This window comes from Drosophila albomicans, chromosome 3 (assembly GCF_009650485.2).
Source record: "Drosophila albomicans strain 15112-1751.03 chromosome 3, ASM965048v2, whole genome shotgun sequence".
NCBI lineage: Eukaryota > Metazoa > Arthropoda > Insecta > Diptera > Drosophilidae > Drosophila > Drosophila albomicans.
The window spans coordinates 15989716-16003170 of record NC_047629.2 but is presented as its reverse complement, the minus strand read 5'-3'; the positions used below and the strand labels follow the sequence as shown (position 1 = coordinate 16003170).

Below are 13455 nucleotides of genomic sequence, written 5' to 3'. Positions count from 1 at the left end.
GGAAAGTGTGCATTCTCTGTGCATATGGGGAAAAATGTTGATGGCAAAACGGTGCTTGATGCCGGAACTTGATAATTTCTTGGCTTGCTTTGACTCCGCTTGGCCTTTTACTTACAATGCAACGCATTTTATGGCCGTGTGGCCATTTTCTATTTGCACATTTTCACTGCTAGAAATGGTCAGAGATGGCTGGCAACAGCTACCAGTCTGAAAATTCTAAAACGTTTACCAGCCGCATTAGCAGCATTAGCTTGGCGCTCACCATTCGCATCGCATCACCATCTCTCAGCCACCTAAACCATTTGCAGGTGGTGCAAAATCGAAAGCCTGGCATTAACAAATTATTTCTGCATAAAATTGTGCTTGGAACTAAGACACGCCTGCTGCTGCCCATATACGACCACGAGCATGAACACGAATACGAGTAGTAGCTGCAGGATGGGTTGGTAAATGGTTTATGTCTATTTTTAGATGGACTCGCAACTCCCCAGCTCAGCTCTATGGCAATTTTGCCCATTACCCACCACCCCGCGGCTGCCTCTGTTGTCTCTGCGCATTGATTTGAAATTTGTTTCGCACGAAATCCGTATGCTTCGTTGCTTCGTTCGTTGGTTAGTTGGTTGCTCTGCCCCGATGGGGCCTAAAATAAACAAGTGTCGTTTGTTAGCCTAGCCGCGTGTTAGGCACTCAACTAACTAACTCTCTGCATCTCTGGGCATCCTGTCCAGCAGCCTGCGGCAAAGAAACACAACAGCAACAACAACAGAAAAACAATTAAATAAACGCCACGCCGGCAACGGGGCAACCTCGTGTTGTTCGTTGTTCACATTGTTGTTAAGTGGTGCTCTGCAGCAGCAGCAGCAGGAGCAGCAACATCGGCAGCCAAACAATAACTAGAAAAACAGCATTGCCCATTGCTAGTTTAGTTTGTTATTATTCCAATTTTTTTTCCTTGGTTTGCCTTGCCTGTGCTTATTCAACCAACTTTTGCAGCAGCTCCTCCGGCTGTTCCCTGGAATGAAAAATTGCATTTGGCGCCATCAACAATTATCTATGGCACAGCTTCAATTCACTTGTGGTGTTCAGCTGAGTTTGGTTTTATAAATAGACACACAGTTGCTCCCATTGTGGTCCACAACTGTCAATTGTGGTGCGTGTCCATGTCTTTTGATTGGCAGCGTTAGCCTAACGCTTAAATGCGGCAATTTCCAATGTAGGAAATGAATTGAAAACGCTTCGAATAAATTCGCAACAACAAAAAACGCTGTCAAGAATACGAGTTTACTACAAAGAAATCAAGTTGCAGTAGTCGCAGCTGTTTATGTGAACAAACAATTATTATATAAGGACAGCAATTGTTTAATACATATGATGTACAACCAATTTCGTGACCTAATTGTAGTTTGATTCAATGCAAAAACAACGCTAAATTCAACTAAAATCACGAATTGTATTTCTCGACTGAGTTAATAAAGTTATTGTTGTATTTCATTCATTTTATTTTGCACTTTGAAACATTAGTACTTAATAATACTGAAAGCTCGACTGAAAGATACCCGATATGAATTCTGAATAAAACCAAAAAAGTATACCAAATTAATATATATATATAGTGATACATTTAAAATATACCATATACTATAACAATATAGCAGGTGAAAAAACTACTTTCGATTTCTCTTGCTACCAACGATTATTTGTTGTTTGGCAAAGAGAGAAGGCAAATATTCGACCTTAATGACGTGTGTCTTCAGCCTCCCTCTAGAAATTGCCCTAATTAAATGTGTATTTTACAAACTCTAAACTCTATCTATGCACTGTTTATCTGACTGGCATGACTTGTATTAGATATAGTACACGTATTTGCATAGCTGTTGTACGTACAAACAAGTATCTAATAGTAGAGAGATACTCAACAAGTTCATTCATATGTCCAGAGATCGGATCAAGCAGCTCCATTAACATATTGCCTTACATGCATCAATCAATATATATCTGCTGAGCAAGTTCACAAGAGGGAGAACAGCAACACTTTTGCTGTTGTACTTATAAATAATACATTTATTCGCTTGATTTATACACAAAGACACACACACACACAAGTGTCGCGTGTCAAAAGTGCTTCAGATGATTTCTCAGCGCCATAGAATGCAAATTGATTGCACTAATGGCCAACAGCTTAACTGATTATACTAAACAATTCCTTTCAATTCTTTTTGTTTTCAGGTAAGTGTAAACTTGACATGAAAACAGCATTCGCACTTTGGCTAAGTATTCAACATAAAACTCAAATCATACAACATTCTTATATTACTCATACGCAACGTATACGAAAGTTGATTAATTCCAATTGATGTTGTGTAAACATCAGCTGGACTTTAATGTTTCTAATTAAATATTTAAAAATAAATGCATACAGTATGTGTTGTATGCACGTGTCAGGCAGCGGATGTCGGAACAAGCATGTTGAAAAACAAAACAAAAAACAAACTTACATATATTTAAAAATAAATATAAATAAAATGGGAAACATGACCAAGACAACAATTATAGAGAAAGTGACAGGCCGGCAGCCAGTGGCTGCATTTTAGTCGTGCGCCACTGCAGCAAACAAATCAAGAAAAAAGAGAGAAATAAAATTGACTACATACTCCAATTAATATGCATAAAAAATGCATTGGCAGTCGGCAATTGGCAATTGGAAAACACACTTATCAGGAATTAAAGCTCAGCCATGTTCGTTCGTTATGTGAAAATGAAGTGGAAATGTATTTCACATACACCATAATCAAATTGGCCTCGAGGCGTGTTCCGAGGAAAAGTTTAAACAGCTAATTAACAGTTTGTGAATTAATGGCATTTCGGTGATTTTAGCTTTTGAGGCTTTTTGCCAAAACACCTGAGCACAACTCTTACGTCGAGCCTCGTCCGGGTTGTTGTCCAAGCTTGCGGCTCGGGCTCGTCAATAATCTTCTGAGGTAATCCACAGTTAATTCACAGCCTCTGAATCATGCGTGACGTTTTAACAAAATGCGCTCGAAACCCGTTTAGTTGAGAGCTGGCTGGCTGGCTGCCTGGAAAGCGCAAATTACATGTGTACATATGTATATTTGGTTATAATATATGGTTAATTGCACAAAACAATACAACAACAAAAAGTAACAAACAAACAGCAAACAACAACATCATGACCTGCTTCAATAAATCCAAAGCAATTGAACAGCCAGCTGGCTGACTGGCTGGCAATTGGCAATTGGGGCAGCCACAAACAATTGACAGTGGAACGTCTAAACCGTTGCATGGATTAGTTTCTGTTGCTGCTGCTCTTTTTTTCTGTTGTGTTTTTATTGCTGCCAAAGTTAGTTAGTGAGCAGCCAGTTAGCCAGTCTCAACCTGGCACAGTTTGGCTGAATTGTATAGAATTGGGCACGGTGAAAACAACAAGCTCAAAACAACATGCACTCGCATAGCCAAAGTGTCAATCAAACTAGACGGGACTAGGGGCCCGAGACCAGGGACAATCAAGTGTGGGCACGTCAAGTGCCGTAACTGGAGGCAAATTGGAGCAGCCTCAACTGAACTGAATGCCAGCCAACAAGAACAACTTCACTTGAGCATTTTGACCAAATTGTAAATGAAGATGTGAACCGAGATTCGCCAATATATACATACTATGTTATAAGTATAGTATGCACACACAAATATGTATATTGATGTAGACCGGACATGGTCTGGCCGCCGCCGCCGGCTGCTGGCATGTTGAATCTAATCTAATTTTAACTCAAAAGTGCATGTCCATGGCAGGCAGCCTTGTTTGTGCATGAAATGCAACGCCGCAATTAAGTTAACAGCCAAAACAAGCCAAACATGTTAGCCCAAAGATAGTGGCAGCATCTCAGCATCGATGGTCCTCATCGTCATCGCCATCGTCGACGATGTTGTTGTGGTTGTTGTTGTTGTCGTTCCACTAACCATGGCCAAAAACCAACACACAAAACTAGCCACTAAACTATGGTCTGACGTAGAAAAATTGTAGAAAAAAAAATACGAGCTAAAGGAAAAACAACATGTAGCAAGTATCTTTGGCTCGTTGTTGCAGCGGCAGCTTGTGGATATTTTTAGACATTACGTTGCATTTGCGTTGTTTAAAAATAGTTGAGCCAGTCTCACAAGACACACAAGCTGCAACAACAACCAGCAGAGGAGCAACCATTTGAGGCGGCTGCTGCGACTGCGCCTTGCTTGGCATTTGATTTTGGCTCTCCAACTACGTCTTCGTCTCCTTCTGCAGCTGCATAGACTGTCTATACTTGTAACCATTTGGTTGTGTCTATAAATAACACTTTAGTTCTTAGTAGAACAATTTTTCATATTATGCCCCGCACTGCAATCAGTCTGTAATATATCGATGTCGTCTGCCCGACAGATCAAAGATATGGCCCACAATTTGCCAATTGGAACATTTATTTCCAAGCCATAATTTTGATTGTAATATTGCTGGGAAATTTTACAAATTTAATGCAGTATTATTGGCAGCTAATTTCATTAAATTATTGAAAAAAAAAAATAATTGGATACTCAATCATAGCTTTTAAACACTATCGAAGTTGTTTGGGTATCACTTTTGTAGTACAATTTATTTGAGTGTATAAGATACTTTACCTTATAAGTAATGGCTGCATGTCAGGAGATCGTTGTGTAGACAAAATCCAGAGCAGAGCAATTCTTAGCCGTCCACAATTTACCAACAGTAATGTTTATTTTAAAGCCATAATTTTGATTTCCATACATGTTTAATTCAATATTATTGGCAGTTAAAAAACTCGGTTCAAGTCGTACATTTTATTTGAGTGTATAAGATACTTTATCTTATAAGTGATAGCTGCGTGTCAGGAGATCGTTGTGTAGCCAAAGTCCAGAGCAGCGCCTAACAAAGGATGCGAATCTCTGTAGTTCTCTCTCTTTGACTTTGTAATTAAAGTGTTGCATATTTATGAAAGTCATGCCATGCATGCATTGCCCCTTAAATGGGCATTAATCGATGGATCTATAAATAGGACAGACACTGTGCTGTGTTAGCCTGTTGCTTTGGCAAAGAAAAAAGCAAACAGAAAAGTTCAGTTTCAAAGTGGGTTTAATGGCGTCTAATAAAGGCTCTCATTGGCATAATAGACACGTGCTGCAATGAATGTGCACCATGAACGAGTGCTCATATCAATCAATCAAATTGTATGCACTTGAGGTCCATTCATAAGCAGATAAAGTAGAAGGCTTCTAACTAATGTTGGCCGTATTGTTGCCTGGCATCCTGCTGACTGCCAACTGCCTGCTGTTGACTAGTAAATTACTGGCCAACAAACGGCAGCAGCAGTAAGTTTGTTGCAAAATCTGATGATGATGATGGCGATGGCGATGGTGATGGCAGACAACCGTTTGTTGATGACAACAAAACAGCAACAACAACGACAGCAAAAGAAAAAAGATCTCTCAACACACAGACAACTCCCCAACGTTGCCGCCCTCCCATTGAAACAAGGCAGACAGCCAATTAAAAGTGCCAGCCAAGTTAAGAGTCGCGTTGTGTTGTGTTGTGCTGTGTTGTCCGAGCCACAAGTTCTTTTAATAATAGCTTTAAATGGCTTTGCGCAATCAGATTACTTGCAACTTTGCCCGTTGAATTCCAGCTAACTAAATGGCTCTAGGCCGAGCCAAACCAAGCCAAGCCAGAGCTAGAGTCATCGCAGAAATAACAAAATAAAATGGAAATGGAAATGAAAAGAAATAAAAGCAATGAAGAAGAACACACCAACGGAGTCAGCTCTGCGCCTCGCTGTTCTTGGGACTCTCGTGTCTGTTTGCATTCTAAGCCAAAGTGAAATTCAATAGAACTGGCAAATGCCATTTGCAAACTGTGCATGCCATCAAGCCAGGCCCATCTAGAATTGCGTCCTGTCTTGCCAATTGCTGTGTGCATGTTGCAATACCCCATGAAGTATTGAATGAATGGGGTATATCTGTTTTCGAGCCAATTAACTGGAATAAATCTTTATTTTTTCTATTTGACACTTTTCAAATTTAGTTAGATTTCTCTAAAAAAAATCTTTCTTTTAAAATTTTATTATTTTCGTGCATGAAACTTCACTTCAGTTAAAGGTATTTCCTTAGTTTAGCATGCTCCATTTTCAGTTTGTTCTAACTGCAACGGAAAACTGCATTTGGCGAATAGAGCCAGAGTCGAGAGCTATCTTACTCAGGTGCTCAGAGGCTGTGGATCTGGTCTTGGGGTTGTTATTGCTGCAAGTTGTCTTTTTTATGTAGTGTGCATACAAAATGCAGTTGGGGTTTTTATCTTTGTGGTTTGGGCATTCCAGGCTTTTGCTTGCTTATTCCTGTGCATGCACAAGAGTCCAACACGAGAAGCTGTCACTGCATCGTAGAGCTGCACACACACATATGGCATGGAAGCATGTCCTTGTCCACCAATTTTTTGTTTTCACTTTTTTTTTCCCCCCACTTTGGCCACGTTTCAAGATTCAACACGCCCCCAGCTGTCGTAGTTGTTGTTGTTGGTTTTGCTGTTGCTGTTGTCGTATGCATTGAAATGAAAAGTTTTGCGAGCCTCTATTTTTGTGTGTTTCGCTCGCACGGAAAATGTTTTGCACAGCACAGCAGCTCGTTGGTTGGTTGCTTGGTTGGCTGGCTGCTGATGAGTTTCCTTTATCGCGCATTGACGCCAGCAAAATCGTGAGGGGAGCATAAAAACCGCATTGAATGTTGAGACAAAAGCCCATAAATGGCTTCGTTTCCACATAACCCACATAAAAGTTGACTATACTTACAAATAATGCATGTATATAGACATACATATATGTACTTTAATATGTATTCATTTCTATGCAAATGTATCTGCATCTGTGTGTGTTTGAGCGATGCAACTATTAAGTTGTCTCTACTCTCTTGGCATCTCTCTATCGTGTTTTTCTGTGCTGTCGTCTGCGTGTGTATCTTTTTCACAATACATTTTTTATGCATTTTTTATGATGTCGTCGCCTCTCGTATGACACATTTTGGCCACGCTTTTGACATCTTCTCTGTGTTGACACGAACTTTACAAAAAAAAAAAAAAAACAGAAATTTGAATTGGACTGGAAATAAGACTGTTATATAAGAAATCTCTTTCACACACTTTAATTGTAATTACAGTTGTTCGAAGCAGTAGGAAAGAGACTGAGAGAAAGAGAAATATGAACAACAATGGCATCAGCTAGCTTTTTATATTAAGGTCAATGTTAATGCCACACTGAGATATGGTTTGACAGCCATTTCATTGATGTTTTTCCGCATTTGCTGCTGCTGGCCAATGACGGTTGCAGATTTTGGATATTAAAGAGATGAGGAAACGGAGAATCTAGCGGAATTCCCTATAGAAAGCCGCACAAAACAAAATGTTCAAACAGAATTTCTGTCATGTGACTGAACACGGCTTTCAAATATAATTTCAAATAGATAATAACCAACCATTTTAAATTGTTGCACATAAATATTAAATAAATAACAACAGCGGCAGCGGCAAAGTTTTTAACCGAGTTCCGCAATTTTCGATTCGGAAGCGCAATTAAAATGGAATTTAAAGTGTTCATAAAATGTATAAATAAATTCAAAGTGTCGCTAAAATTGTGTGAGCAAGAAAAACAAATGCTCAATGGGTGCATAAATTACAAGTGTTTTCAATTTCCAGTTGAAAAAAAATATTAAAAATAATTTAAAAAGATAATTTAAATAAGCTGTGGGCACATTTCAGATTCAACTATTTGTATAATGATTTAATAACGCTGTGCTCAATAAACCAAAATATAAATTTCTATAACGTTTTTATATAAAACTGGAAAAGAGAACAGCTTGTTTTTATCTATACCGAAAGTGTGATACACTTTTTAATATAGATTTATAAATGTGCTACATATTTCATACTCAAATTATCATGGCCTTATGGCAGAGTATTCGCATACATGCATATTTAATGCGAAAGCGAAACACGTTTTAAAAAATTAAACTTAATTTCCACTTGATGCTTGAACAAATGACTCAATTGAGGTGAAATAAATAATCGAAAGCAAGCCTGTTGAAGGGAGAGTTGAATGAAGGTGGCACGTGCCTCCTTTTGCCTGATCTGATGGAAATAAAATTTGTTAGCCTTGGTGTGTGGCAGCAGTTTCCTTAATAAACCTAACCATTTAATGGCTAGAGTTGTAATATTTTCATTTATTTAGTATTACACTAGCTACGCATACGATGACTTCCTTTTTGCATTTATTAATTGTTTTCAACGTTGTTGTTTTTGTTGTTTTTTACAGCTGGTACTTCCGCAAAATCAAACGCATTGAGGCTGAGAAAAAACTGTTACTGCCAGAGAACGAGCACGGTGCATTTTTAATTCGCGATTCCGAGAGCCGCCACAATGACTACTCGCTATCAGGTGGGTGTCACACATCAGGCATACTAATGCCATTATAATTTATAACAATTTAAATATCCATATATGTGTGTGAGTGTCTATATTACAATACTTTTTTGTATGTGCTTCTTTGCAGTGCGCGATGGCGATACGGTTAAGCATTACCGCATCAGACAATTGGATGAAGGCGGTTTCTTCATTGCCAGACGCACAACATTCAGGTGAGTTCATGCAGCATATTTCACACATTAGTCAGAGATTAATCGGTATCTATATGTATTCGAAAACAGAACCCTACAAGAGCTTGTCGAGCACTATTCCAAGGATTCGGATGGCCTGTGCGTCAATCTCTGCAAACCTTGTGTACAGGTAAGCTAATACTGCACCGATCCATTGACTATTTAGAATGGAACTCATTGTATGCCTTATTGTTTATTCGTACATGCATTTAACATGCACTTAACATGCATTTGACATTACGTATGTATTTGCTGTCGCCAACATCAACATCAACAACAACATTAACATAATCACATAACGTTCATTTCACATCAAGACTCATTATTATTGTTATGTATTGATCATGATTTCATTATTTACGAATACTTAACGAAAACGATTACAAATTTTTCTTTATATATATCTCTTATATTTGTTTCTTTGATTAATATACTACTAACTAACGAAATTACTATATAAAATACCAAAATACTAACAAATAAAAGACTAATTCATTTTCGGGTATTTTTGAGGTAGGATTTTGTATTTAACGTTAACGTTATTCTCCTCTATTCATATGTGTGTGTGTGTGTATGTGTGCCACTGCCAGTAACCACAATCACAACGCCAAATAATAAATTAACCGAAAAAAAACATAACTAACAACAACTCCCATTCATATTTCATCAATTTCAAAAACAATTCCATAATCGCCAAAGTACAAAGTGCAATCAGATGACTAACAAAACAAATTATTCGAAATTGGTGTCATAAATCTCTGCTCTAACTAAAACTACACATTTAATTTAATTCCCTAATTTTGGGTATTAAAATAGTAGTCAAATATCATTATATGAAATAATTTTACACGTTGTTAAAAATGATTCAGACTTTAGAAATTTCCCCAAATAATGAAATCTAAATTTAAATTCAGAGTTAAGAAGTGCATTTAAGCAATAAAATGTCATACATTTTGAATAATTTGTATCATAAAAATTCCATTTAATTATTTAATATATACCTTTAAAATTACATATCGCCTTTTAACGTGCAAGCGCACTCTTAAATCTAGTGCGAGAAGCAAATCGCGTGTCTGAGGCGTTAATTTATTGAAAAGCTCACCGAAGGGCAACCAAAAATTGCACAACAATTGAAAAGTTCAAACAATGCACTTTCAAATTTAAGACGCTCTTGTGACTCAGCGCCTGCAAATTTGCGAAAAAGCACAACCAAGAAAATATATAAAATGTAATTGACAAATTCCAACAAGTACTTCGCTGCACTTTGACTTTGCGTTAAGGCCAACAATTACTGGTCAAATTACAGTGTTAATTATTGTTAACATCTCCGCTCTATTTACCCACACAATTAACAATCTAACAACCAAACACACAACCAAGCCGCAACAGCAACACTGAATCAATTTGTACATAATGCCTAAATGTATGCTACAAAAATCCATTAAACAATTGGCACATTCATCGAAACGAGCCTAAAAAACACATACAGAAAGTTTACCAGTTAAAGCTTTTAAATTCGTCAATGTTTTGATCGCTAACTAATTAAGTTTTTCTACACTTTTTTTTGTGTTTAAATAACGACAACTCACAGATTGAGAAACCTGTCACCGAGGGCCTATCACATCGAACTCGTGATCAGTGGGAAATCGACAGAACATCGTTGAAATTCGTACGTAAATTGGGATCTGGACAGTTCGGTGATGTCTGGGAGGGACTGTGGAACAACACAACGCCCGTGGCGATTAAAACGCTGAAATCAGGTAAGACGAAGATTAATCCAAGCTTTGGTACAATTCATTAACATTTTCTATTAATTCCAGGCACAATGGATCCCAAGGACTTTTTGGCCGAGGCTCAAATTATGAAGAAACTGCGTCACACAAAGCTCATTCAACTGTATGCTGTGTGCACCGTTGAGGAGCCCATCTACATCATTACGGAGCTAATGAAGCACGGCTCCCTCTTGGAATATCTGCAAGGTATGTTGCTGAGGACTAATAAATAATGTGACTAATAAACACCTTTATTAATTTGACTAACGCTTGCATTGATCAAATTAAGCAAAACCAAAAACCAAAAATAAAACATCAAATAATTACAACGCCCGCTCGTCCAGCTTTCATCATGTCATTCTAATTTCTTATGAAAATGTGTTTTTTAATATCTTATAGCAATTGCAGGCAAAGGTCGTAGTATCAAAATGCAAACGCTCATCGATATGGCTGCCCAAATAGCCGCTGGCATGGCATATTTGGAGTCACAGAATTACATCCACAGAGATTTGGCAGCTCGAAATGTTCTTGTGGGAGACGGCAACATCGTGAAGATTGCCGATTTCGGTCTGGCACGGTTAGTTACGATTAATCAGTTGTAATTTCTTTAAACATATCATTATAAATGCTTTGTATTCCACAGACTAATCAAGGAAGATGAATACGAGGCACGTGTCGGTGCCCGATTCCCCATTAAATGGACTGCGCCGGAGGCGGCCAATTACAGCAAATTCTCAATCAAATCAGATGTGTGGAGCTTTGGCATTCTACTCACCGAACTGGTCACCTATGGACGTATACCCTATCCCGGTAAGTTAGTTAACAACTTTAGATCTTTCGATCACTTTGCTAATCATTAAATCATCTCTATTTGCAGGCATGACCAACGCCGAAGTATTAACCCAGGTGGAGCATGGATATCGCATGCCCATGCCACCGAACTGTGAACAGCGTTTGTATGAGATAATGCTGGAGTGCTGGCACAAGGATCCCATGCGCAGACCCACATTCGAGACCCTGCAATGGAAGCTGGAGGACTTCTACACATCCGACCAGAGCGACTACAAAGAAGCACAGGCTTACTGATAAATGCTTTATGCGCCCGCTGGCAAACGCAGCAGCTGCAATAAGGTGGCGCCAGGAGCTGCAGCAGCTGGCCAAGTGGAGCAAGGCAACTATGTCAAAGCAAATGCATAAACGACGACTGCGCCAATCATCCCAACACGGACAATTCTTATTTAGTTACTTACTTCAGTTTTGCACAGATTTTCTACCGCATTATACAAAAGAGAAAATAACACAAAAAAAAAAAACAAATGAAAAAAACAGATTCCCTAAACTGCATGGGTTATATGTATGTTTAGGTATCAATATAGGAATTACTTAAATGTTATTAATGTTTAAGCAAGCATATTTTAGTGTCTAAAGCAGTGTGCTAAGATGGAGGAGAAACGAGAGAAAAAAACGTATGTGTAATAATTTTTTGTATTTCAATTACAAACCGTTTTCTTTAAATACATGTATGTCGCCAACAATTTGGAAATGATTTATGTTTATATAAATAACGTTTAATGCATACACATACAACAAAATACATATATGTATATCGGATGTATTAAATTTCTGTTTACACAATTGCAATGATAAGAAGTGCAAGTGTACCGATTATTTTTATATTTAAATTGCAAAACATTATTTTGTTTCGTTCAATATACATTATTATATCGTAAATTCAGTGGAATGCGATGAATCATTTAAATCATATATACATGCTAGTATGTATATACATCATAATATATAAATATACATATATATGAGAACGCATAAAGTCACAGTTTATATAGGATCTTCAAATATATATACATACATATATACATTTCTTTTAGTTAATAGCCATTTATAAACGATATTTAAATACATATACATATTTATGCTTTTAGTTAAAACATTACGTGTCTTACCTTATATATTCAAAAAGAAAAAAACACACTCAACATAATCAACGACATATATGCTTTATCTTTATCGTGTATTCTTAAAAAAAAAACAAAGCAAAATGAAACAAAAACGACACACAAATACCAGAAAAGAAGTGCTAGCAAAAAGAAAAAAAAGTAATACTAATGCAATGCAATAAAGTAAACTCCATATTATTAATGTTATACATTTTAATTGTAATTTTTAACCATTAAATTATATATATTTAAAAATATACACAGCATATACATACATACATACATACAAAACCACATACACACACCCACACGAATCCATGTACATTTAGAACAAAAACATCAAAATAAAATTTATTATCGTAATTTATAAATCAAACCCGCATTAATTCGTCATTATTTTTTTTCCGCAAAGTTTTGATTATTTATCAATTTTAATTTGGTGAGTATTTCATATATTTATTTTTATTTCAGTGTCTTTTGTTTGTTGTTAATCAAGTGCAATATTGTTATTAACATAAATCCCAAACTTATTATTATATACCCCATCTACGTACATCTATACCAATTGAAGGCTGATTTTATAATGCTAAACTTAGTCATAATTATGAGTTGTTCTTCTTAACTAGAATCCGTTTGCTTCTCTACTGGAAATTGCACAAATTGCTAATAATAATCAACGTGACTGTAATCGTTGTAAGAATAATAATAAAAGTAATAGAAACAAAGAATTTGTCTTTATCTGGAAATTTATGCATTTGTAATTAGATAAAAATTCATATGAAATATGTCTGTAAACAAATTTAGATTATTCTTTTAAAGGCATTTAAATTTAACAAATTATACCATGTATAACGATTGCAATCAACAATAACAAAATCTATTAACACACAACACACTCCCCACACACTCTAATACATTTATGAACTCTAATATTTAAGAAAATAACAACATAATATGCAAAAATTTGACAATTCGATGATATAATAATAATAATAATAAAGCAAAGCATATACATATTTATATGTGCATGTATA

At 36.7% G+C, this 13455-nt stretch overlaps 1 protein-coding gene across 3 annotated transcripts in view; it reads left to right on the top strand.

The window, feature by feature from the left end:
* LOC117568256 (tyrosine-protein kinase Src42A) overlaps positions 1 to 11824 on the top strand; it is a 46446-nt gene extending 34622 nt beyond the window's left edge. For 2 of the 3 annotated variants that reach the window (XM_052005115.1, XM_034248738.2), the window contains exons 3-10: positions 8355 to 8476; positions 8592 to 8676; positions 8746 to 8824; positions 10286 to 10454; positions 10515 to 10673; positions 10866 to 11043; positions 11110 to 11276; positions 11344 to 11824. In XM_052005115.1, the coding sequence (XP_051861075.1) occupies positions 8355 to 8476; positions 8592 to 8676; positions 8746 to 8824; positions 10286 to 10454; positions 10515 to 10673; positions 10866 to 11043; positions 11110 to 11276; positions 11344 to 11552 (1168 nt within the window). In that variant the 3' untranslated portion in view covers positions 11553 to 11824. The remainder of the gene's footprint in view (positions 1 to 8354; positions 8477 to 8591; positions 8677 to 8745; positions 8825 to 10285; positions 10455 to 10514; positions 10674 to 10865; positions 11044 to 11109; positions 11277 to 11343) is intronic. The other variant, XM_052005114.1, reaches the window with a different exon arrangement.
* The last annotated feature ends 1631 nt before the right edge of the window (positions 11825 to 13455 follow it).